The 25,737-nt window shown below is 47.8% G+C and overlaps 6 protein-coding genes; 4 read left to right on the top strand and 2 right to left on the bottom strand.

Moving 5' to 3' along the window:
* Nucleotides 1–1,060: 1,060 nt before the first annotated feature.
* Nucleotides 1,061–3,711, bottom strand: GSTUM_00005407001 (uncharacterized protein). XM_002837477.2 has 3 exons: nt 3,526–3,711; nt 1,321–3,446; nt 1,061–1,248 (listed from the first exon to the last, which is right to left on the bottom strand). The coding sequence occupies exons 1-3, from the start codon at nt 3,557–3,559 to the stop codon at nt 1,078–1,080; spliced, it is 2,331 nt and encodes a 776-aa protein (XP_002837523.1). The 5' UTR covers nt 3,560–3,711; the 3' UTR covers nt 1,061–1,077.
* A 3,568-nt stretch (nt 3,712–7,279) lies between these two features.
* GSTUM_00005406001 (uncharacterized protein) lies at nt 7,280–8,376 on the top strand (the record flags this gene model as incomplete). Its single annotated transcript, XM_002837476.1, has 3 exons — nt 7,280–7,394; nt 7,699–7,744; nt 8,301–8,376. 3 exons carry the CDS (start codon nt 7,280–7,282, stop codon nt 8,374–8,376), a joined length of 237 nt encoding a protein of 78 aa, XP_002837522.1.
* Nucleotides 8,377–8,416: 40 nt separating this feature from the next.
* Nucleotides 8,417–10,439, top strand: GSTUM_00005405001 (uncharacterized protein; the record flags this gene model as incomplete). XM_002837475.2 is given in 7 exon segments in its annotated part: nt 8,417–9,102; nt 9,168–9,550; nt 9,600–9,819; nt 9,882–9,908; nt 9,976–9,991; nt 10,006–10,056; nt 10,112–10,439. 7 exon segments carry the CDS (start codon nt 8,417–8,419, stop codon nt 10,247–10,249), a joined length of 1,521 nt encoding a protein of 506 aa, XP_002837521.1. The 3' UTR covers nt 10,250–10,439.
* Nucleotides 10,440–17,246: 6,807 nt separating this feature from the next.
* On the bottom strand, nt 17,247–18,588 carry GSTUM_00005404001 (uncharacterized protein; the record flags this gene model as incomplete). XM_002837474.2 has 4 exons in its annotated part: nt 17,247–17,886; nt 17,967–18,149; nt 18,220–18,499; nt 18,550–18,588. 4 exons carry the CDS (start codon nt 18,586–18,588, stop codon nt 17,396–17,398), a joined length of 993 nt encoding a protein of 330 aa, XP_002837520.1. The 3' UTR covers nt 17,247–17,395.
* A 2,569-nt stretch (nt 18,589–21,157) lies between these two features.
* GSTUM_00005403001 (uncharacterized protein) lies at nt 21,158–23,468 on the top strand. XM_002837473.2 has 7 exons: nt 21,158–21,372; nt 21,476–21,850; nt 21,955–22,027; nt 22,087–22,191; nt 22,250–22,706; nt 22,808–23,033; nt 23,105–23,468. Exons 2-7 carry the CDS (start codon nt 21,495–21,497, stop codon nt 23,247–23,249), a joined length of 1,362 nt encoding a protein of 453 aa, XP_002837519.1. The 5' UTR covers nt 21,158–21,372; nt 21,476–21,494; the 3' UTR covers nt 23,250–23,468.
* Nucleotides 23,469–24,407: 939 nt separating this feature from the next.
* Nucleotides 24,408–25,737, top strand: GSTUM_00005402001 (uncharacterized protein). XM_002837472.2 has 7 exons: nt 24,408–24,807; nt 24,957–25,017; nt 25,047–25,083; nt 25,203–25,277; nt 25,334–25,378; nt 25,443–25,456; nt 25,513–25,737. Exons 1-7 carry the CDS (start codon nt 24,691–24,693, stop codon nt 25,638–25,640), a joined length of 477 nt encoding a protein of 158 aa, XP_002837518.1. The 5' UTR covers nt 24,408–24,690; the 3' UTR covers nt 25,641–25,737.

Genomic DNA, 25,737 nt, shown 5'->3' with positions numbered 1-25,737 from the left:
AGCTCTTTAGGACATGCGCACGTTACAGTACTGTACAGTACAGTATAATACTTTTGCCGCCGCGGGAATTCTCGCACGTCTGCCCGCGTAGACTACCGGACTATCCGGGCCACGCCTCTCACCGGCTAATATGGTACAGTACAGTACCGGTATCATACGACGAACAGCAGAGAATACATACCGGTACTTGTAAGTCTACGGTAATAGCAAGACCCCGATAAGACAAGACCGGGGCCAAGATGTTATCCGCGCGTTATGTCAGCCTAAAGCTTAAATTATCTGTCATCCTCGAGCACCGGACTCCGGTGCAGGGCCTCTGGCTGGGGCGCCTCCTGAAACGCCGTTTTGCATGCAGGAACATCTTACTTATGACGTCTCATACTGTAAGTTGCTGGAAACTGGAAGTGGCAGGGCTGAGGGCAGGGTCTGGGATTTAATTTATGGCAGGGGTTGCATTGTGCTTGTGGCGCAATGGTGGTGGGTGGTGGTGGATGGATGGATGGAGGGGGCGGGGTTCTATTGATTACGGTACTGTCGCAGCACTGCTTGGATGATGATTGTATGTACAGTACATGGTGTGATAGAACGAGCGAGAAGGAAATGCGGACCATGCCAAGGAGGGGAGGGGAAATGAGAAAATGGGGATACGAGATGGAAATGAAATGAAATGGGTGAGAAAGGAGGAATAGGATGGGGAAAAACATTGTTTGCTCCGTTCCGTGTTCACCGTGCCCTTTTGGAAATGAGAATGAAAAGTGAAGGATAAAGTTACTACCGTGTGACACCGTGTTGATGCCTGCCTGCCCTGCCTGCCCTAGTTACAAAGGAAATTGAGAAATGGTACTCGAGTATAAAGTTATTTGTGATGATGAAAGTGGGGATTAAAGAGTGGTAATGTGTTTAATGTTGTGATGGAAAAGAGGAAGCGAAGGGATATTGTGCTTCGCTTTACTTCATTCATACATCCCCGCTCGGCCTGTACTTTCTTTCTTTCTTGCTTTCTTTCCGGGTTTGCGGTAACCGTTATGTATGTATGTATGTATGTATGTATGTATGTATGGATTGAGTTGAACGAATTCACATAAACATCAACTTTGTCTTCCTCCTCCCCATGTCCGCCGGACTCCTGCTCGCCCCCAGGTTCCCGTTCCCATTCTGCGTCCCCCGTACCATCCGGAAGGCATGTCGTTCGCAGTAGGGTCGTCCATTGAAGTCGAAGTAATCGCCGCTGAGTTCGCATCGGCAATCCTATACAAGATTAGTCCACATTTTCCCACCCACAAATATTCATGCATCACACTCGAAATGGGGAAAACTTACATAACATCTGAAACAATTCGGGTGAAATCTCTCGTTCATCTCCGTCTCCAAACACGGCCCCTCGATCCCTCTATCGCAGGACGGGCACAGTGAATGGTTCAGCTTGTGGTAGTGTCGATGGCAATATGGTGAGTTATTCAACACGTAGAATTCGGCGGACTGGAACGGTTCGTGGCAGTCCCGGCAGACGAAGCAAGCTTTGTGGTACCGACCGGTTAGTCGCCCATCGGCGGAGGAGATGGATTTTCCGACTATAGCTTCGCCACAGCCTCTGCAGTTGCCTTTCGATGCGGTTGTTCGCCGCCTTCTGGGCACCGGTAGGGGCTCGTTTACGGGTGGTTGGGTCCTCGGCGGTGGTTGGGGTGGTGCGGACGGAGGAGCCCGTGGGCTTTTATCTTTTGGGGGCGGCGGCGGCAAGGCTTGCGGTAGGTCGGGGGCGAGGAAGGGTTCTGTTAAGTTTGGGAGGGGTTTTTCGTAGTCGATTGGGGATTTTGATGACGAAGGTTGGTGTTGGTGGGACTTCAATGGTGGGGGCGCTGCTCGCTCGTGGGCCGAGACTCGAGGTTTATCTCGAGGTCGGCCTTCAACTGGGTGCTTTGGCGGCACGGCGCTAGGTTGGAGTTCTTGCATTGAACTTTGGAGTTCTTTCATTAAGCCATCGATGTCGCTCAGCCCATTGCTGTCCTTTGACCGGCAACGGCTCCCTCGAGAAGGTTTGGGGGGGAGTTTAGGGACTTGGGAGGTCTCAGGGATTGGGGGACTGGACATAGAACTGCGGGAGCTCTTGGAATTGTGGGAGAAGACGGAAGAGGTATTGCTTGACATGGAGGGGCTTGGGATGTGGGATGTGGATTGCTCTACCGGGGCTTCCAGGTCATAGGGATTTCCTAACGAGTAGTGGGTGTATTCGTCTGCTCTTGGTGGAGATAGTCGGTTTAGTGTCGGGGGTTTAGAGCCAGATCGTCTATCCAATCTACCAGATGACATTGTGTTGGCTCCAACAGAGGGTCGCCGTCGGACTGCTTGATCTTTTGTTGGTAATGCAGGTGGTAAGTTGTCTTCTGGCGGAGGCGGGAGTCCTTTAGCCAGATTTGCCGAAGACTTGTTCCGTCTATGGATATGGTTCTTCACCGTTACAGACGGAGACCTGGGCAATCCCAATCCAGGATGCGGGGGCTGTCTGCCACCGGGTGACTTAGAATCGCTCTTGGTGGCAAACGTGTGCGATCGTGTGTCTAGTCTCAAAGCATCCATTTTTGGAATTGAGGGTGCAACTTCTGACTTCATAGCACGATGGGTGTACGGAGATACTGGGTCCAGTGGCGATTCCTCTCCATTTCTCCTTGTCGTGCCGCGGGAGAGTGAAGGAACTGGGGGAAGACTCCGCTCCTTTCTACGCATCCTCGCCTCCGCCCCTCCCGGCGACTGTGATCTTCTGTGTGGTGATGGAAGCCTAGCTAGTTGTTCAGCACTAGAAGTTGACCTTTGTTCCCTCTCCCTCCCATTCTCCCGTGATTCCCTTCCAGCCTCTCGACTCCTTCCCATTGTCCGCGAGTCCGCGGAGTGTCCGCTGGTAGAAGACCTGACCCTCCCTTCCCCCTTATTTGGAAACGAAGCCGCAACAGGCAGCGTTTCTGAGTCCCCACCCTTCGGCGCCTTAGCCGGCCCTTGCTCTAGAGGATTCCTAGCAGATGGTACCACCATCTCAGATGTCCGCTCCCTGCTAGAGTTACTAGAACTTACCCCGAACGGGCCAGGTGCGATGTTGTTCATCCGCGCCGCCACGGTCCTGCTACCATCCGACAGTGGGGAAACCGGGGCATACAAGTCACTGTTAAGGTAAAAACTACCAGTACGAGTAGTTGCTGCGGCACCCGTCGGTGTACGCGGGCTCACCGGGGAAACGTTTGCCGGGTTAAAAAGAGTAAAAGGTGATTCTATATTATAGCTTGATGACGAAGAATCCTTCCTGGGCTGATGGTGATCCCGGAATTGTGGATTCGGTGAGAGTGAGCCATTGTTAAGCGGTGTTCGGAGTGGCTGGCCGTCTTGCGGTGTGGCCGGTGAGTGTTCTCGGGACCCGGGGGAGCTACTTGTTGGAGTGAGTTGGCCGCGGTAAGGTCTGTCTGTGTTATTCATGTATCTGTTAGAACATACAGATGTTCCGTTGGGGATGGTGGCTTGGTGTAGTGGTTGGATACATACTTGCTGCAAAAGGATCGATTTTTATGTGGCCCATTGGCTTCTGCGTCTGTGAACCTTTCGCTGGCTTTGGCTTGAGTAAAGGGAAATCGTGAAAATTCGATTCTGCAAAGCATTAACCATTAGCACACCCAGAGACTTCATGAAAATCAGATAAAAAATATGAGTATAAACCCTCTTCACACTTTTGTTGGCTCAGTTTCCTTACCTTCTGCTGGGGACGTACACACATGATCCCCCATTGAGGAAATCTCGACATCCGAATTGCATAACGAACACTTTATGGTAGAGAAAAGGCTCTCTCTAGTTCCGGCCATTGTTATTTTTCTCTTGCGACCTGTTAAACTCAAAATAGCTGATATGTTGCGTTGTGACGATTGTAGTGATCAGAGTGGTGGTAAGAATGGTAGTAATAGTAGATTCTTTCCTCAAAGAGGATATTAGAAATTCGTAAAGTGATAAATAGATTGGAGAGACTTTGTGCTCGAAAGAGACATCCAGCGTCTTGTAGTACGGGCTTGCTTGTCGGCGTACTGCGGTATTGTTGTAGTAAAAAAATGTAACGAGCGTGTGACAGCCTTTCAAGACTGTATGGTTGAGAAGATGCGCCTAGGACGTGCGCCGTATCTATCTGGGTTCAAGAATATTCCAGTATTCGAAGGCCTATCATCCAGGAATGTTCTCTCTTCGAGTGGGAAGTATACTCAAGTAGTAGATCAAGGTTGAGGGGAAGTTGAGAATGGAGCAAGGTCAGTTACTTGTTTCAGCGCTAGACCCAGCTTTGATCTAATGTTCTCGTGTTTGCTGGAGGTGCGTCGGAGAAGGTTCTAAAGATCGAAATAAGGAACAGTGATGGATGACAGGCTCTCCAAAGACGAGCGCCAAAAAGCATAAAATAACGATTACACAACTGAGGCAAGGTGGTGGTGGGGGGGGGGGGGGGGTTTGTATGCACGGGACCTATCTGGCTGCATACAATGGGGAAAGGGCAAAAATTTGGTTTCTTCTGGCAGCTCACCTCACCCTGACCCAGCTCGTCGTTCCCAAACGGGGGTATCGGACTGAGAAATGGCTCCTTGCCTATTTTTTGCGCAACCCAAGAGCTTTAGCGACAGAGATGATATAAATTTGGGTTGCTCTCCGACCAATGTGAAACCCAAAGGGGAGGACGGTGGAGGCGGCCGGGGTGAGAGAAACAAGTGAAAAGAGCAACAAACCCTTTTCCCGCCTCCCCATCAAGTTTAGGATTATCTTGCAGTGATACAAGTGCGGTACTCATACAGTACCGGTACCGCACTCTCTTCTTCTCTTTACTACCATTCTTATTAGTTATGCTTAACTCTCACGTGAGGAAAAATCAAATAAAAAGTTAAATTTCTTATTTCTTTCTCCATAATTACCAAGGGGGCTGTCGGAGAGGAAGGGAGAAAAAACAAAAACTCTACGGTACGAGTAGTCTGTTCAACTTTTCTGTTCCTTTCCTCCCCCGCTACGGTACCGGTAGCCCATCCCCAATCCAATACCGTACCGGTACTTTGTATCCATCCCTTCACTTCCATCCTTTGGCATGAGAGAGCGAAGCAATCAGGGCGACGCCAATAGCAACGGCCGCCGGCCTTTTAGGGGGCTTGTCCCATGCGTCCGGCGACCAAGATATGCGAAAAGCAAGTACCGGTACCGCCCCCCTCTCGGTTGGGTGGACTTCTCACACCCCAAAGGGGGCAAGTATAAGAAGCGCTCGAGTAGTGGTGGGTTTGTTTTCTAGTCGATCGATAGGGCAGTCACCGGTGGACTAGTTTGCGAGGTGCGAAATCACGGTGAAGGTTCAATTGATGATCTGTTGCGTTTGATTCGTGGATTGCAACGTCGAAATTTACAGCATTGGCATGGTGGTTGGAAGAGTTGAGTGATATCACCCTTTGCAATTTCTAGTACAAGGTCTCTCAGCAAATACTACTTCACCGCTGTGCCTATAGCGCTATTCATACTTGTGGTCGCTCGTTCCTTTCATATTAGAGTGGGTTCATGTATTTGGGTAATCGGTATAATTGGATATTGTAGCGCTTTAAGCGAAAATGAAGTGTGCATGAATAGGGTATCCGCGGAAGGGCTGTACTAGTACAATGGGAGTGGACACTTTGCTGAATGGCCGATATGCTGTATACCAGTATGTATGCATAATTAGTGGGCACCGCATCTGGCCCGGTGAGGGAGGTCTTCATCTTCATATGATACACAATGGCTGCTGTGAGCGATCGGGGAACAGGCAGGACAGCTATCGTATGATACTTACCAATAGATTCTTAGTGCAGTTTATGATGTTGGTACAGTGCCGATACCAGTATTGCGTTTCACCTCGAACGATAACCTATCGTAAAAAATGATATGGTGTCAGAAGCCGTGGGGAGGAAGTGTGCAGACTAACCCCCTACTTCGATTGGGAAGACAGTCAACTACCAGTAAATTATCAGAGACTAACTTGAAGTTTGCAACCTAGACGGATTCTGTATTTGTATGCAAGCCACTCTGTGGTCAGGGGCTTACACACTTCCCCCGTATCGCTTCTGGCATTATTCTTTCAGAGCTTGGCGAAAAGACTCTGTATGTGGTGCGGTTCTAGACCAGCGTTGTACTGTACGCTCACAGATGGGCGAAGAGTTGGCACCTGTTTGCCTTTCTATGGGCCTCTACAGTGGCTATGACAGCAAGAGAGCCGATTAGATACACTTTAACAGAAGCAGAAAGGGGGGGAATGCTATTACGGTACCGGTACTCTAGAATTCCTGAGTGTCGTACTGAAATTGTGTAAGAAATTCTAAAGAGTGAAATGGAGAAGCGCCCCATCTGTCGGGCAGGGTCTGTGGGAGACCCTGGGGTCATGTCTGTGTCGTATGCAAGTCACTCAGTAACAACGCCTTACAGATATTGGGTGAGGATAAAAATTTCGGGAGCTCGATGAGCTTCCGATATATTGCGCGATGCGATGAACCACCCGTGATTGGAGAAACCCCGTGGGAACCCCTGCCAATACTCCTGTACTTGTACTCGTACGGCATTTTGTCTTTCCGTGTTTACTGTGAACCGGAGGGAATTGAAACAGAAATGGGGGGAAAAAAAAATACTGTAGTGGGTTCCGCCCTATCATACCGCCATTGGGCTCAGCTAAGTTGGACCCTGATACTCGAGTCAAAGTCTTCCCGGCACGAGTATTTCCACAAATCTCTGAGCTCCTATCATATTATCGTACCAGGCTTTGAGAATCGCACGAATGGAGTGATTGCAAATTTGGGTAACCATTCCGGTATTTCAACCCAAAGTGTATTCGAAAAATCACCATTTTTCTATGGAGCGACATCAAATGCAGCCATCTACTCGCATTACGGGCATTATTCATAATTCTAATATTTACAGGGGAATCCTCTGTAGCACAGATGAATCCGGATTACCAATTTATTGTGTGGTTCGTTGGCAAAAATCAGCCAAGCGGCTTGAAATGCATGTCCACCTTCTGTCGGGGTCCCTACCGGCATGCCGAGGCTGCACCCTGAAGCCATCCTAGTGTTCTGTCCATCGCGACATCGAAGGATATTCACGCAATCCCATTGGTTTGATTGACCCCGGCTTATATTTCTTCGAGCCTAGCGCCGTTCGAAAAGCTCGTAGTGAAATGTGTCCATTTGTGCTCTACTTGTACTACTGCCTGACTATGGAAGTAAATCTTCTTGCAGTAGACTAGCGCAAGCAACTGCTGAATTGGATGTCTATCCGAATGACAGCTCAGACTCGCTGTCGGATGGAAGGTTCTCCAAATCTCTCGTGTGCTGGGTTAGGGATTGTATTGGGGCACGGTGCCCTTTATCCCTTGGAAGGAAGTACGAAGTAGAGTAGGCCGCAAACGATAGCTCACGGACGGCGGTGGTATTCTCAGCGGTGCAGCGCAGAAATTGCTGCAGTTAGTTAGGTTGTGGATTAGTTGTTTTGGTGGGGGGATTGCCCCCCCACCTCTGTAGGTCTACTTAAGAAGCGTACCCCGCCATCGATTACAACCCTCGTTAACCTGAACCTATCCCTCACACACTCGCACTCGCACTCGCACTCGCACTCACAACCTCAGACATTTTCTCGCACACAGCCTTATCCAAACCTAATAACTCCACGAGACCATCACTCAACGAGTGTGGTCTACGAAAGTCGTCAAGACGTTCGCTACACTTCTTAACTCGTAAGTTGTTTCTATGTTCGCGTCTCTGTTTGCTGCCACGGTCTGGCACGCATGCTTCCTCCAGCCCATGTGGCAATTGCTGCTTCCTCAACTTCGACTGCTCCAATTGCGCTCTATCTTAGCTGCCATCGCAGATGTTGCGTGGACGCTACAAATGCCTGCCCGAGCTTCCTCTGTAAATTCGTCTGTAACTGCAAACATGCACATATCATACGTATCATACCCACCTACGCAGCAGGTCTATGACCGCATACAAACATACGTACCTACGCACATACTATTTGGAGTTGTTTCCCTTCCTCTCCCCCTTCCTCTCCCCTCCCCTCCCCTCCTCTTTGCTCCTCTTCCTTCCTCCTCCTCTTCCCTTCCTCTCCCTTCCTCCACCTCTCTATTTCCCTTCCTCCCACTCATCTTTCTTTCACCTCCTATTGCTTCCCTACTCCCGTTTGCAGCTTTCTCTTTCATCACAACTTTCTTGCGATTTCTCAATTGCCCGATCTCTTATTCTCTTTCTTTTGTTTTTTCCTCCTGCTTATCACTCTTTTCCCAATGTCAGAGTTCACCACCCCCACCAAGGAGGCAAACGTTCTTCCCCTGCAGGAGGCGCCTCTGATTTGCCCTACATCTCATAATCCCACTATTTCCGAAGTCACTACCACACTTGCAAATATTATGGCTCCTCACGCGAACGAATTTCCCAATGACCGTAGTGCAAATTCTGCTGCCCCCAATGAATTGTTCACCGTCCGCTCCCCGAATGTCATCTATACCGAAGATGCCATCATGTCCACTTACACTTATCGTACTACTAAAGTCACGAGGGCTGGCAACAAGTATGTCGCAGAGCCTCTGGAGACTGTATACGATTTCAACGTCCAGCGTAAAATTGGCAAAGTGGGACTCATGCTCGTGGGATGGGGTGGTAACAATGGAACTACTGTCACCGCCGGTATTATCGCTAACCGTGATGGTTTGACCTGGGAAACCCGTGAGGGTACTAGGGGCGCAAATTATTACGGCTCTGTTATCATGGGATCTACCATCAAATTGGGCAACGAGGCTGAAACTGGGAAGGAGATTCATATCCCTTTCCGTGATATTCTCCCGATGGTTAATCCCAATGACCTTGTCCTTGGCGGGTGGGATATTAGTGGCATGAATCTTGCCGATGCTATGGATCGTGCGGCCGTTCTCGAACCCGATCTTAAGCGTCAGGTAGCGAAGGAAATGCGCAACATGGTTCCATTGCCAAGTGTTTACTATCCTGACTTCATTGCGGCCAACCAGGAGGATCGCGCCGATAACGTTTTGAAGGGTACCAAGGAGGAACATGTCGAGAAGATTCGTAGTGATATCCGGTAGGAATAATATAATATCCTTTGGAAAATTATGTTGGCAAATGCTAAATCTTTTTTCCTACTAGTAACTTCAAGGCAGAGAACAACCTCGACAAGGTTATCGTTCTTTGGACCGCCAACACCGAACGTTACGCAGAGATCATTCCCGGTGTCAACGACACCGCTCAGAATCTTCTTGCCGCTGTCAAGGCTGGCTACGATGAGGTTGCTCCATCTACTATCTTTGCTATTGCTTGTATCCAGGAAGGTGTCCCTTTCATCAACGGTTCCCCCCAAAACACATTTGTCCCGGGCGCCATTGAGCTTGCCGAGCAACACAAGTCTTTTATCGGTGGTGACGATTTTAAGTCCGGTCAAACTAAAATGAAGTCTGCACTGGTTGATTTCCTTGTCAATGCCGGTATCAAACTTACCTCGATCGCCTCTTACAACCATCTAGGAAACAACGGTATGTTTATTTTTTACCCTTTCTTTTGAAAATTACTAATTTGTGAAAGATGGGAGGAATTTGAGCGAGCACAAGACATTCCGAAGCAAGGAGATTAGTAAGAGCAATGTTGTCGATGACATGGTGGAGGCCAACTCCGTCTTGTACAAGAAGGGAGAGCACCCTGATCATACTGTAGTCATCAAGTACATGCCTGCCGTTGGAGATTCCAAGCGCGCATTGGATGAGTACTACGGTGAGATTTTCTTGGGCGGCCACCAAACCATCTCGTAAGTTGGGCCCGTAAATCTCCCCATAATTGCCGGACCTGCAAACTTACAGTGGTTCGTAGCATGTCCAATGTTTGCGAGGATTCCCTGTTGGCGAGCCCGCTCATTATCGATCTCGCGCTTGTCGCAGAGCTCATGACCCGTATCACCTGGAAGTCTCACGCCTCTAATGGTGTTGGGACCAAGGATTACAAGGGTTTCCATAGTGTCCTCAGTATCTTGAGCTACATGCTGAAGGTGATTTATTCCGGATCGCGCTTCTATTGAGCTCACAGCTGACCATTTTCTTTAGGCACCCTGTACTCCGCCTGGAACTCCCGTTATCAATTCTCTCGCCAAACAACGTGCGGCTATGTCCAACATCTTCCGCGCCTGTGTTGGGTTGGACCCTGAGTCCGACATGACCTTGGAGCACAAGCTTTTCGCTTAGGTCTTCAGGAATCCCGTTCTGAGCGGGAGATATTCTTCAGTTCTGTGTGGCGTGGCTTGGAGGCGATGAATGGTGCTGTTTGAGTTGGCCTCCTTTTCTATTGCTTTCATGCACAATTCTGTTTTCTGTTTTCTGTAACTTGAGCCGTAGGGCCTAGTGATTTGTTTGCAATAAAACCCGTTCACACGAATCTGTAGCTCTCGTAGCTCAAGTTGAGTGAGATTCGTAATTCGTGCAGATCCTTAGCCAGGGACGTGCAAACCAAGAATATCATAGTTCTTTCCCAGACAAGCTCTGCCCCTTGCACGGATACCACTATGGAAATTTATGTACTGGTAGACTTCATTCACCAAATGGAATGGCCTGGATACGGTAAATTAGCCACGGGAGCCTGAATACAGGGATTAAAAGAGCTGTGCGACAAACTATCTGTACAGATCCGAGCGCTCATACCGGTACTAAATTCAGACTCAAACTTTGGTGTAACTTGTATCATAGTATCATACTTTTCACTGGATAGTTGTATCGTAGTGTCATACCGGTACTTCACACTGGGTAGTTGTATAGTAGTTTCATGCCCGTAGTACAATATTGTCAGCAGCCAAGCCGATTTGTCAAGCAGACAAACATTGGAACTTCCAAATTAGGTTCACTGCCGTGGGAACGGCGCCCTACTTACTGTACTCGAGTAGGTTTGGGAAGAGGGAAGGAGTAGTTTGCCTGCATGCTCGCGGTAAGCTGCGTATAGTACATGATAAGTACATGATAATATGATATACCTGCCCCCCTTTCCGTCGGGGTTCAAAGTTTGCCACAATGCAAGAAAGTGACAAACATCATGAATACTCACTCGAAAGTTTTCAACATTGTTTGTTGTTCCGAAGAGCCGTATGATAATAATATCATAATTATTCTCACTTCATACAAAGGGATGAAAACACAAGCTTGTATAGATAGGAAAGAGAGATGAAAGGAAATAACCATCCTGTCAACCGCTTTCACCACAATAAAGAAACAAAGACTTCCCCCCATTATCACATGAGAGATTTTGGAAGCATGTTTAACAACACTGTTCTATCTAATAGCCGGTCAGTCGCTCACCGGTATCATGGGTAGGGAAATTTGTCGTTTTTCTTCTTCTCTTCCTTCCTTTCCTGTTGGGTGCCCGCCCCCCCGTAAGCGTTTCTCCCGGCGCGTTGTCTGGGTCGGAAGGAATGGGTGGGTAATTCCTGGTTAGATGGAGTAAGTAGGTATATGAAGGCGCCGGTGGCTATTTATTCTAAATTGTGGGGCGGAGTAGTAGGCGGGGTTAGCTGCATGATACGTATGATATTATTCCCTATTTACCGTGTCATATCCCAACTACTAGTATGGTAATTACATTTTCCATTGGAGAGCTTCCTTCCACATCAAGACTCTTCCACGGTCTAGACCGACCCAGCCGTAGTTCTGGGTGGTCAATATTGCTGCGCGGGCTCTTTTTTTTCTCTCTTCCTTTTCCGGTCCGCTCGTCACCACCACCGCCTTGAGATATCCCGTTATTCTACAGCATCTCACGCAGCAAGTGATAATTACCGAGTTCCCTTTTGGGTTTTGGCAAATACCGCCCTTGCAGGGACTCTACCGGTAGGTGGTTGGCCAACTGTATTTTCATCCCGGGGTCCCGGGTTGGGGGTTTTTTTTTTATCCCCCCCCCCCCCCCCCCCCCTTCCCACGGTAAACGTATCATAAGACACCCAGGGAAGAGAGAGAGAGGGGGGGAAGTTTGCTTCCAACCCCGAGACTTGCGTGGAGAGCTCACTCGTAGTAATGATTGGTGAAGAAGAAGAATGGTAAAAAAGAAAGAAAAAGGGATTCCCGTAACGTGTTTTTTTTTTTTTTTTTTTTTTTTTTTCAGGTCCTCTCTGCTTGATAACTGATGTTTCCATCGTAGGTTTGGGCCGTAATATTGGTGGAGTAATTGGCAATTTATTGGAGGTGGGGGGTATGTTATTCTCCGTTGTACTTGTACTGTAGTCCACTGTAATTGTATGTTATTATTAGATTTTGATTACGCTCGCGTGACAACCTTGCGCTGGCGATACCGGTTACCGGTAGGGCTGTGAGTTATATATCATACCGGGGAAACCTACGGGTACATACTGACCGGCAGCCGTCAGGCACATTTTCAGCAGGGTACCGGTTAGAGCACTATAAAAAAAAGTCAACTCGTACGATAGGACCACGAGTTGGGGTTTTTATTTTATTCTATTTTTCTTTCAAAAGAGACGGACGCTAGCATCTGGCATCTTAAGACACACACACACTTCCCCGGAACTTATCAACAGTTCGGGGCCATGGGGAAGGGGGGACGGCACTAACTGCACAGTACTGTACCCAGTTTTTTGATGACATCTGAATCGTTGGTTGTGCATCCTATCCGGACCCGCTGTGAGCTCCCTGTCTGTCTGTCTGTCTGTCCTGAAAACTGGGAAATATTTAGTGAACAAAATTGCCATTAAATTTTTATATGAAGCTTCCCATATATTATGGTAAAAATAATAATTCCGGGCACACCAACTAAATTTCCAAGGTCCCCTCTTAGCAGGAAGATTTCCCGGGTTCCATCAATGGTGTTTGTACAATATAACAGCAAAATATTGACTTTCCGATATTATACTTGGATGGATGTAAATTGTGGTTTTTTTTGGTGGGCTGGCTAAGCGTGAGCCCGAATTTATTCATGTTTGTTTGTTCTATCGGTGGGTGGTTTTATTGTGGTGCGACCAGCGCATCGCAGTAATAATGGGCAAACCAAGAACTATATTCATAGAAACGACTCCAAGGTCAGAACCTTTTTCTTATTTATTTATTTATTTATTTTCGGGGGAGATGATGGGTCAAAGGTTTTTACCATATTTCTGTAAATGGTTACTGTACTCGGGTATTTGCTAATGGTATTATGTTAACCCCTTCCGCGCGGGTTTTTTACTCGTAGATAGGCTTTCATTTCATGCCAATAATATGCCCTACTATGACATCTCCTCCCCCCCCCCCCCCCACCCACACATAGGGAAAAAATAATAATAATTTCAAACAAAAATGTTCCCCTATAGTCCTTCTCTACTTACTACGGTAATTGTATTGTGTATCTCTCAAGCGGTACCTTCTACAAGTAACGGTAAAAAAAACAAAAAACAAAAAAAAAAACACAATTCTCGAGTGTTGTTACCCTCCTATTCTCTCTATCATGAGATATACGATCGAAATAATCCGGGTGGTTGAAAGAACGGCGCCCCACCCCCCCCTTTTGTTTTTGCTCGAGGTATGGTAAGTCTTGGATGAGGCGTTCGGTTTATATGTAGGTGAGCTGTGGGTGGAAATTACCATGAGCCAAGAAGTACTCGTACAGTAATCCAAAGGTGACCGCCCCCCCTTTCAAAGAGCGAGAGGGCGGGCAGGCTACCCGCTATAGACTGTCCATACTGTGCATGCATCAAGGGCTTCGACTCCAGAGTTCGATTGAGAAATGAGCCTGGAAAGGTATCGTTGGACTAGACGAAAATTTGTGTGAGAATAACGCCGTTGGCCGGTTGGGCTAAATTCCCGTCTGTGTTGGAATCGAATGTATCCGTCTGTCTCTCCTCAAGCTGGAATCGTTTGATGGACTTTCTTTTGCCAGCGTGAGCGGGACTTACCTCCTCGCAAGGACGAGTTGAAGTTGGAAATTTTTTTTTTTTTTTTTTTTGCAGGGGTGGGGGGGTGCTATGATATATCGTACTGTACAGTACGTACTTTACCCGTCCAACTTCAACTCGGCCGCGCAAGTACTAAAACCGATTTTTTTTTTTTGGATCGCCGGGCGCCGACCGATGGCCCATGTCGTTTGTTGTCTGGTGGAAGGAAGGAAAGCCGACTCGTTCTGACCCGATTATGTACTTGTACAAATCTCACACATGGCCGGTCTGAAGCTCCCCCCTCTTGCCCGCCGCTTTGAATAACTTGGATTTGGAGCAATGAGGGGCTGGAGGTAAAAACCCCAGAGTTCATCGAGGAAATTTCCATCATTGCTGGAATTTGCAGAGTCCGTCTGGGGGTGTTCGGCATGGCAATAGCACACTGTTTGCGAAAAGGAAATAATAACAACTAAGGGTGTTTTCAGCTCAAAGAGGGGGAAGTGGAGAAATAGGGGAATTGTGCGGAGACACAGAGATAGATCATGGCGATCTATAGAAGGATCAGGTTTTATCTATTCACTTATGCACCCCTCTTTACGGTTAGTTTAGTCGATGAAGTGCGAGAGAGTTCACCATCCCTTCCCTACCTCCATCTCCCTTAATGCGCAGCTTCCGGGCAAATCCTCCCACCAACCTCCCACCTCAGCCCACGCATAAGAGTAGGGACGGGTTATTTGCTTGTGTGATATATAGATATTTGCCTAACATCACACCTCCCCGAAAGCTTCAGGAGGACGTAACCAGATCTAGGATATGGTATCAATCTTGGGGAAATGGCAACTATCTTATCGTCAACCCTACATTGCATGGCGCGAGTCATTGGGCGTGTTATTATTCGTCACTATGCCTTGAGTTGTGATCGAGTCTGTTTGGTATTTGTAGTATTTCATAATGGGATTGAACCTAACCGGGTTTTTAGGGACCAATTAATTTGAAACCGGCGATTCGTATGTAAGAATTTCGAGTCAGAGAAAGGTCGATTCAGATTGAGCAAACGGAATATCATGAAAATTTTCTTCTTCTCTCGCTTGGTGATCATAGCCGAGTGACTGGTGATGATGTCCGCACTAGGATGAGGAAGCTTCAACGGGCATGTTTCGTCGACAATAATACCTGTAATAACGATTACTATAATAATATTTATAATTAAATCCCAATAAACAATAAGAACCTCCATATCAGGGTCTTAACCATCCCTCACCCCAAACAGCACCTCTACAGTTATTGAAAAAAACAAAAACATAATCATTCCATTGCCTCGGCAATGAAAGTGTTTATTATTAACGATTAGAAGAGAGCAAACACGACCGCGCTTACTCACCGATCAACTCCCTAATCCGAGTACCGGTGGTGACCCAGTTCTCAATATCGATTACTGGGGGCTATATATCTTCTTCTAGAATTCTTCTTCGGCACCCCTTCCTCCGGGATGTGATCAAGTACCGGTATCTACAAAGAGACGCCCCCCTCCCCAATGACGCTATCCTCGAGTATCCTTACTATACGCTTACACTCAGCACTAAATCAAGGTCGTATCAGAGCCAAGCGCAGCCGGGTCATCCATAGCGCAAGGCAAGGTGTGACCTCCCCGAATCGCCATACATTGGGCAAATACAGTATAGCGAAAGGCAATTGGGCAAACACTCCTTAGGGCGAGTCCGACTCTTTCCTCGCAAAGAGATACGCACCCTTGGGTGCGCAGTATGGTAGAGAAGGCAGGTGGAAGCTGCCTATGATATGTAATTCTGATTGCCTTCTCGGCCCTCCTCCTCATCAACCTTCTGGAACCCATCTAAAAAAATAATAATAAAAAGACTTACGCCAGCAATTTGTGGCCGAAGCCGAAATGAGAAGAGCAAGTTCCCCCCCACCCCTGTACCAGTCTTTGAGAATATTCCAAGAAACAATGTTAGCTGATCTCCCCTCGTACCCGTATTCCAGATATGGTAATCGAAACATGTCTTATAGCAGAGTGCAATTTCCTTCGTTACCGATTTCGAACGAACGAGCTTTTCGGGAGGATTACCCCAATCACCGGGAAGGCAGGGGCGGCGGTGCAGAGCCAAGGCAGTGGGGCGGATGGGATATTGGGTTGCGCGACTCAGATATTTGCCTAATATCATAATATTATCATATCGTACCAGCCGAAAGCTTCAGCACAAGTATGGGGAGCTAGTATGATAGGGGGGCGCTTGATATCGATCAATCATTGAGAAAGGGCACTTACCACTCTTATCGCTAGTCCTCGGTGGCCCGAGTCATTGCGGTTGTTTATGTGTTACATTGATATACGTAGAGTTGTGCCCGTTTGAGTACCGTACAGCCCACACAAACGATCGGACCTGTATCGTAAGCTGTATATTCAAGAACTTCTCACCCCCCCCCCCCCTAAAGGATCTGCTTACGGCTGTTGTGAAATATATCTGATCACCTAAAAAGATAAAAAAATTGTAAACACTGTATGGTGTATTACGGTCAAAACGTAACACCCAACCCTTTGAGAAATTAGGGCTATGCCACGAAATTCATGATTTCTCATTATCCTGTATTCAATTCTCAGTTATGTATCTTTTTTAATTTTATATTAATCAAGAGCAGAACCATATCGTAAAGCTCCCAAGTAATTAGAATGGCCTAGCTTAATTAAAACCATGTAGTAATTCTAGAATTAAAGGAAATTTGTGCACTGTGAACGTAGGTTCTATTGTGAATCACCGGCGCCTAGTTGTCGAATGTGATTACATTATCACGGTACCTCAAGAGCGATAAACTTATTTCTGGAATTTAGCTGTTATTTATTTTGTCAGCGGGATGGAACTTCATAGGCTCACATGTCGGTGGATCCAGAGTAGCCCAAAGAGGATCTGGTATTGGGAAGAAGGGATGAGAGAAGCGGAGATGACGAGGGGAGGAGATCAGAAGAGAGGAGATAGAATAGAAGTGATGGGAAGCAAAGAGATGGAAGGAGAAGGAGCGTGGTTGATGTGGCCTAGAGAAGTCATGGTGAGATGAGGAGGAGATGAAACACGGAAGTCTCTCTTATTCATGTATATAAGGGTGACAGTCCACCCACAAGTGAAAAAATGAGCAGCGAACAAGAAAAGAAAAATCACGATACTATCCGAAGACATTTGTGTTTCCAAGCGCGCCTAAAGTCCTTGAACGGTTGGGTGTTGCAACGGTTCAGGTGGACGTTTGAATGCAATGCACCATAACTTATTTTAGCGCAACACTTTGATTGTCTGTGCTATTACCAACTATATATCTAAGTATGATAGCAAGCAATGGTCAAAAAAAATTGCGAAAAGAGCCACTGCATAGGTATCTCCACGCATCGTGCACAAATAAAAGAGAAGGAAATCAGGTAGAAGAAAAGCATGCCCTAAGTCTGGAAACCATCACCAATTCCCGGGCATTTGATAGGGCCATGCTACAGGTAGCGGAGACCCCAGCAGAAGAAGACACCGCCTAGGATTGCAAACATCCCGAAAACGGCCGACATCCCAACAGCATGCGCTATCACAGGAACTGCGAAACTGACCAAGAAAGTACCGATCCAACTAGCAGTCAAAGCAATCGACTGTGCTGCACCAACACCCCTTGGTTCTATCCTACGGGAGGCCACCATCCAAGGCAGAGGACCCAAGCCCATAGAAAAGGATGAGACGAAGAGTAGGGTTGCAACTGCAGAGAGGATAGCTAACCCGTATGAGATGCTTATTGAGAGAACAAGCGAGAAGAACGCCATCATAAATATGGACATTAGGAGCAAAAACCCGTGGCTCACTCTGTCGAACACGAAAGATGCCACCAAGGTGACCAACAAATTGACCCCCGAGATTGCTGCATTGAGGTATTTGGCAGAATTAGGGAGAAGATTATCTAGGATCGAAACGCCGTAGAAAACGACAGCATTGATGCCTAGATGTCCGTTAAATTTATACGATCAGCAAAAACTGCAAATCCGGTCCGCGCGATCAAGATATTAGGCATAAACTCACCGGTAAGTTGTTGCGCCAACATCACGCCAGCAACAATCATAAACCCGAAACGGTATTCACGTTTGGTCACAAATTCCAGCAGCCCGACCTCGTTGTTCTCTGGTTCGGGAGTGGGTCCGGCTTCGAGCATGAGAGGGTCACTTTCACCCATGGGCTCGGTGTTGTCTGTTCCCTCAGATGGTCCTTGCCGCCTGGCGTAAGTATCCTCTGAGGGTAAGGGAGCCCGTGGCCGGGGGAACAGATAGAAACTTACCAGCTGGTTGGCTTCGATAACCGGCAAGTTCTTCCTCGACGTCTGAAGTGCCTCGGATCCTGATAAGCTCTTTCCTAGCTTGTTCTATGTCTCCAGAGGCCACCAAGGACGACGGGGACTCGGGAAGAAACAGTAGCCCAACTGTTTGCACCAAGCCAATTATCCCTCCAATGAGGAGAATGAAGCGCCACTGTCCGTTTTTTTCTGTAGTGGGAGCAATTAGAATTGAAGGAAACCGAAATATCGAGAGTAGTAACTTACCCAAGAAAATTCCCAAAATCTGAGAGGACAAGATACCCAAGTTAATCGATATCTGTGTCAGGGCGCCACTGCAAAGGTTAGACCTAAACAGCTAGCGTTTGAAACCATACTCAATAACTTACAATGCTCCTTTGGAGTTGGGAGGTGCGAGCTCGTTGATATAAATCGGCACAATAACCGCAGCAGAACCCGCACCTATTCCACTTAGGAATCTACCAATGGTGAGAACGACGGCACCTCCTGCACTAGCCTTGAACAACCCCCCGACTCCGAATACCAAGGCAGTGCAGATTAGAACTCTTTTACGCCCGAAGGCGTTCATACCGGGGGTTGCGGTAACAGAACCAAAAAAACCTCCGACAGCAAGGACACTAGAGGCGAGACCTAGGTAAAGGTGTTATTATCAGCTCTTGAAAGAAAGCGGGAGCACAAAATCTCCGAAGCAAAAGGTCATCGGTTTGTCAGTTCTTCAACTTTCTCAATTTTTTTTCTCTTGACACCCCGATAGGGGTTCAGTTCAGGCTGGCTGTGTAACGGGGAGAGGTAAAACTCAAACTAGAAGAAGGAAAGTGGGCTGTGGGGAATTGCGTTCAAGGAAAGGAAAAAAGCCTTCCAGCACGGATGACCGTTTCGAAATGGATAATAGATGGGGCAGTTGTGACTTTGGTTTACTTGAAGGCCGACGGCAACCCTCCAAGTCCACAACCGCAATTGACCTGGAAGGAAACCAAAAGGGACGGTTGAAGATTGGCACGCAAAGTTCTAAGCGAGAGTCTAGTGATCGTACCGAATTGGGCAGCACTGAGGCCCAAGCTCTCCTGGATTGCTCTTTGGGGGGCATTCAATTCAGCCTAGAGTGAAAACAAAGTTAGACCAAACTCCACACACCAATTAGTTTAGAGCCAGTACCAAATTCCAGCCATAAAGAACCATCCCTGTAACAAGGACAGCGATGTAGACGAACAAGATGGCAGGCATGACTGTTCGTAAATGAATGAAGCGAAGCTGAAATCAGACTGAATGGGCGATCGGGTTAAACGAGGAAATTATCTAATGACCCAATGGAAGAGAAATTGGGTAAGTGAGGTGGCTATGAGGAGGTAAGGCGCTGAGGAAAAGAGTAGAGAGTGGTGATTTGGTGTGGAGAGAAGCAAGAAGGAGGAGGGTAGGGTGAAAGAAGGGGAAGAGAGGGGTGTGTTTGCTAAAGGCTCGTAGCCGCGCGTAGTGGGTTTGTCTCAATGTCTACCTGCTTCCAGGAGGTACGCACGCAGGTACCGTAACGGGCTCACAAGCCGGGGTGACCAGAGTTGTGAGAGCTACGATACGCATGGCAACCGCCTGATCACGTTGACCGGGTGTCATAATAATATTATTATAATAAAAGTATGAGCGATTCTGTGCAAGAATATCATACTGCACCGCAAGAAACACTGGAAATCCAATGTCGTTATCAGATTATCAGCGGAAATCAGCCTGTCAGCCCACGATAGGTTTAGTTTGACGGGTTAAGAGAATTGCGAAGAGATGAAACACCGTGCGGCGGGCTGATCTTGTACGAGTACCCATGTCAGGAAAAACTTTAATCCTTCCCAGCCTCTCGGGAGATCTGGTGCCTGAATCCGGAAATTGGAGGCGTGCGGGGATCGCGAGTTACTCGAGTACAAGCCCAAGATATCTTGCGGCATTGTATATAAAAGCAGTCAGTACAAGTGCCGCATAATTTGGCTGGTTTAACTATGATACCCGAGTAGAAATGGCGCTAGGGTCAAACAAGATGTGGAGCAATAGGCGAGCGATGAGTTATTTGCAAGAAAGTTATCCCCCTGGGTAGATTTTGAAGATAATTTGCCGCGAGGCCCTGTTTCTACCAAAGTCTTTACTGCTTTGAGGGTAGAAGTCTCTTGAAGAGGCTCACTCTCACTTGCCCCTTGAGCCACACTTTCCGTGACTCCTCTACTCGAGCGGTGCCATTTCCAATTTCTCTGGGTTTTGGCTTGGAGTGGTGTGTGGCCAGGCCCCCCCCCATAGCGACCCGGCCAATGGACTAACCCCAAAGCTTTATGATGGGGAATTTGAACTGGCTGCGTTATTATCCCCTCAAGACCGTACTCGAGTACCCTGCCGATAGACTATCATAGAGGGCGGTCCCGACCGTGGTTCCGCAAATATAAACAAAGGGATGTGGCTAGTGGGAACTTGTAAGTCCAACGATGAGCTCAGCACGAGTGGATGGATGTTCAGACATTCAATGTTGAGGAATTGGCTACAGGCTGAAGTCTCTCTCCATGGTGACCATCAGATTGTTCGCTTTGCTCCGCTTAGTAATATACATAGCAAGTAGTGCCTTGGCACAAATTTGTATGTGTGTTCACCTTATCCTAGATGCGTCTCCTACCGGTACAGTCCTCAACCAATACTCACTTTATCGAAGGAAACAGAGTTTATATAATTAAAGAGAAGTCGATTTTAAGTAGTCCCATCAAAAGTCCTCCGAAAACTTTGTCGCTGGAGCCTGTTTGTTGCCGGATTTGGTGGTGGGAGGCAGATACCCGTGCCTGGCCGATTTGCGTTCCCCGGTTTCCCAACGTCTTCTTGGAGGCTCTCCGCCGCACGACCGAGGCTGGTATCTGAGTCTAGCTCTCACTCTCTGATACGGTAGGACGCATCGCCACGATACCGCACGATACAAACGAAAAAAAAACTCTACTTACCTTAGACTGCCCGTACTCTATCTTTAGACCGTGAATTACAGACTCTCACACACAGCCGAAGAAAAGCATCACAGCTGACCACACGGGCAACATCGTTTTCAGGCTGATTTTCAGGAGGAAAAAGCCCAGAATCCAGGCTTGATTGGAAGGCCTGTTGTATCAGCGCATATCACAAAGAAAGGTGGGTTCTCCCTCCTCCCCCCACTCGAACCTCACGTTTCCACTTCGGCACGACGCGTCCAGTTCCGTCTAACAAAGACGCTAAGTCACGCCCTACGGTACAGCACACTACCGATTTGCCGCATGCAAAGAGCCGAAGACAGGGAAGTTGACGACAAGGACGATCGCGGCGGAGGAAGACCCGGTTTGCTTACCTCCACCTCGACCATCTTCAACACAATCACACCCACACAACATCCTCCCTCGAAACGGAAGCGAGAAGGCACTCATCACGAAGAAGGTGACGAGGGCGAGGACGAGCAAGAAGAGGATCAAGAGGAAAGGGGTTTGCACGAAGAGATAATGCCACCGTACAAAAGCAAGGTCAGAGTTCTCGAGGAGTATCATATCATTGGGTTTATATCTAGTGGTACTTATGGTAGAGTCTACAAAGCCAGAAGCAAATTGCCTGGGAATACTAAAGAATATGCCATCAAAAAGTCAGGGGCTGCCTTTCTCTATGTTTTCTAATTACAAATTGGCATTTGGTTAGGGGTGGCGTGGTATCTTCGCTGCAGACGATGGCTTACACTTCATGATACAGATTCAAACCGGACAAGGAAGGTGAAATCATTCAATACACTGGGATATCACAATCGGCATGCAGAGAAATGGCTGTAAGTACTTGCTTCTTCCTTGGCGAATCTTGTGAGCAATCCCTAATTCATGCAAACAGCTCTGTAGCGAGCTAAGCCACGAGAATGTAATTCATCTCCATGAAATCATCCTTGAAGACAAGTGCATATATATGGTGTTCGAGTATGCCGAGCATGATTTACTAGTACGACACAAGCCTCCCTCAGTCAGTATAACAGTGGATCGACCTAACCAGGCGTTAGCAAATCGTACACTATCATTCTCACCCAGAACGACGCCCGATACCCGAAGCAACCATTAAGTCTGTTCTCTGGCAACTGCTCAATGGCGTATCCTATCTACACCAGAATTGGGTTCTACACCGTGACCTCAAGCCTGCAAACATCATGGTCACAGCTGCTGGCGAAGTCAAGATTGGAGACTTGGGGTTGGCCAGGTTATTCTGGAAACCCCTTCAGAGCTTGTATGCGGGTGATAAGGTGGTGGTAACTATTTGGTACCGGGCGCCCGAGCTGCTTCTTGGAAGTAAACACTACACAGCAGCGATTGATCTCTGGGCTGTCGGGTGTATTTTCGCCGAGCTCCTGGCTTTGAGACCGATATTCAAAGGGGAAGAGGCTAAGATGGAAAAGAAGAGTACCGTGCCGTTCCAGCGGAACCAGATGCAAAAGATAATTGAAATTCTCGGGACCCCTAACAGTAAGTTTTCCTAGAAGTCTTCACACCCAAAATACCCCAAGTTATCACCATGAATATAGCGATGCAGTATCATACCTAGAAACCAGCTAACCCCCCACCAGAGGAACGATGGCCCGCTGTCGTCCAGCAGCCAGAATATAACCAACTTCAAGCTTTCAAGCAATACACGAACAACCTTGAAGCCTGGTATCACCAAATCGGGGCTACCAATGCCCTAGGGTTTCAACTTTTATCCGGTCTATTAAATTACGACCCCACGCAACGACTCACGGCACAAAGTGCTCTCGAGCACCCATATTTTAGTGAAGGAGCGAAGTTAACCTTGAAGTAAGATCCCAGACACCACTTTTAGGCATTCTGGACACATTTTGGCATTGTTAAACTAACGCTCACAATAGTGCATTTGAGGGCCAAAGTTTTGATTATCCTCACCGGAGAGTAAGTCAAGACGATAACGATATTTCCTTACCTGGAACCAAAAGGAGCGGGCTTCCCGACGATTCGTTGGGAGGCTCAAGGGCAAAGAGGTTAAAGGAAGGCTAGTTGTCAACCCAGAAAACCCAGATGCGTGCTCTTGGAATGTTGAATTGAAGGGTTTGTCCCGGCGTTTTTGTAGTTTAGCATTTGATGTAATTATATTCGTTTAAAATCATGTCGGGGATGCCGGGGTTGACCCTACCGCAACAGTTGAGTTGAAGCAACTCGACTGTGCCGTCACTGTACTCGAGCATGGATATATTATGGAACACGGAAGCATCCAATATCCTTCTCCGAGCATAGTACAGTAGAGTGGGGTAACATGGCTAACCGTACCGCTATCAGTACCAATGCGGTGTTTCAGTATGTACCATATGGCACTTGCGTAAAGCCGAAGCGGGGGAAGGGGGGAAGATGTGTGGGAAGGGCTTTCCCGTTACTGAGGTCTAAATATTTTGCGGGAGCCCGCACTAAATATCCGGCTTGCGGAGGTACTCTTGGGAAAGATGAGCATAGTGAGGCGAAGTGATACCGGTATGTATGATACGAGTGATATGGTGATCAGCCTGACACCGCGCTGCACACGAATATGCCCGGCAAACGACAACATATCCTGGCACTTGTAGAATGCGATACGTATGATATGTGCTCGCGCGGCCCGGTTGAAGTTGGGCAGCCAAGGCAGCGACCCCATACAAAGTGTCCGACTTCAGTTTGGCCACATGCGCTGCTCAGTCTACTCCAGTGCAGTACTGGTAGTCCAACGGCAGACAACCTCCCAAGCCACTCGGACACCCCCCCCACTTTGACAGATACTAGCAATCATTGGTGGGGGGGGCTTGTGCTGTGCTCGTATGGGGAAAGCTGCCACCTAATTTACTCGAGTAAGCAAAACCACTGGAAAGTCTCATGTTTGGGTGGCCCGGGAGTCTACTCGTAGGTTGTCTATCCGGGCAGTCTAGTGCAAAACAGTTTTTGATCGTGGACCCTGAATAACGTTGGTGAATCTGATAAGAGCGCCAAGACAACCACGTGAGAAAAGAATGACAGCCGAGTCAAATACCGGTTGCAAGGTCCGGCAAGAAGTTATGGAACGGTTATTCGAGGTTAACCAGCCGGATATACCCCTGCCTGTTGGGCGAAATGTTCCACGATTATGATACAAGTATGATGGATGCGGGACGAACATTCTGCCGTATGAGACGAAGATTTTCCGACGCCCCCGAGAGATTTGTCACCTCCCATAGCCCAGAGCCCGTTCGAGTACGGGTACGAGTAGGGTACTCGAGTAGGTAGCTGCCATGGTTCCGGTTCCCGACCTCCATCCGGCCATCTGCAGACCTCCTCACCCAACTACGACACCTCCCCCCCTACAAGCTCCCTTAAAAACCTCCTTCCATCTTCCTCCAGAAGCAAAGCTCAACGTCACTGATTGTTACCAACAACATCACTACACCTTTCGCAACAATAAACACACGAGATCTTCTAACTCTACATAACAAAGATCATGTCTTCCGCTACCACTTTCTATGATCTTGAGCCCCTTGACTCTAGAAATCAACCCTATACCTTCAACCAGTTGAAAGGGAAGGTGGTTCTCATTGTCAATGTTGCTAGCAAGTACGTTACCCCCCTAACCTACTCCCCTCAGTCTCCGATAAAATTCCCCTTGTCGCTGACGACGACCGCATAGGTGCGGATTCACTCCCGTAAGTTCATTGAACTAAGATTTTCCTATTTGTCAGATGGTCAAGTTTACTCATCGGATAATAGCAATACGAGGGCCTTGAGAAACTTTACGAGAAGTACAAAGACCAGGGGCTCGAAGTGCTTGGTTTCCCGTGTAACCAGTTCGGTGGCCAGGAGCCAGGGACAGACGAGGAGATCCAAGATGTAAGAGGTTCCCTAACACTTCCAGATTGAAAACGACGACTTACTTACCCGTTACAGTTCTGCATGTAGGTTTTTTGTTATATCCTCTTTGTCTTCACCTTAGCCTAGTGCTAACGGTGATTGAAGGGTCAATTACGGCGTTAAGTTCCCTGTTCTCGCCAAGATCGACGTCAACGGGGGTGATGCTTCTCCGGTCTACAAGTACTGCCCTCAACCTCCTTGATAGGGGCCTTTCATGAGCTAATGATATGGTATAGATGGCTCAAAGATGAGAAGGCGGGCCTTTTGGGAATAAAGCTCATGTAAGTCTCCCAGCCATATTGAGCTCTGCCTTCTAGGTTCATCAACTAATAACTCCGCATTTAGAAAATGGAACTATGGTAAGAAATTACTGACACTTTGTGCGAGTATCCGATAATGTCTAATGCTTGTGCAGAGAAATTCCTCGTTTCCAGGGAAGGAAAGGTGGTTGACCGCTATGCCTCCACTACGAAGCCCGACTCGTTGGCCTCTGCTATCGAGAAGGAGCTCAATAAGGGCACTCCCCCGAAAGCTGAATTGTAGCTACGCGCGGGGATGACTCGTGGTGGTTTTTCTCTGCATTCGCGTGTTTTGTAACAGTAGGCTCCGGTGGTAGGCTTAATAGCGATCGTGCAAAGAA

Source organism: Tuber melanosporum, assembly GCF_000151645.1.
Source record: "Tuber melanosporum whole genome shotgun sequence assembly, scaffold_19, strain Mel28".
NCBI classification, from domain to species: domain Eukaryota; kingdom Fungi; phylum Ascomycota; class Pezizomycetes; order Pezizales; family Tuberaceae; genus Tuber; species Tuber melanosporum.
The sequence above is the reverse complement of the archived record's forward strand: the minus strand, read 5'-3'. Positions and strand labels throughout refer to the sequence as shown.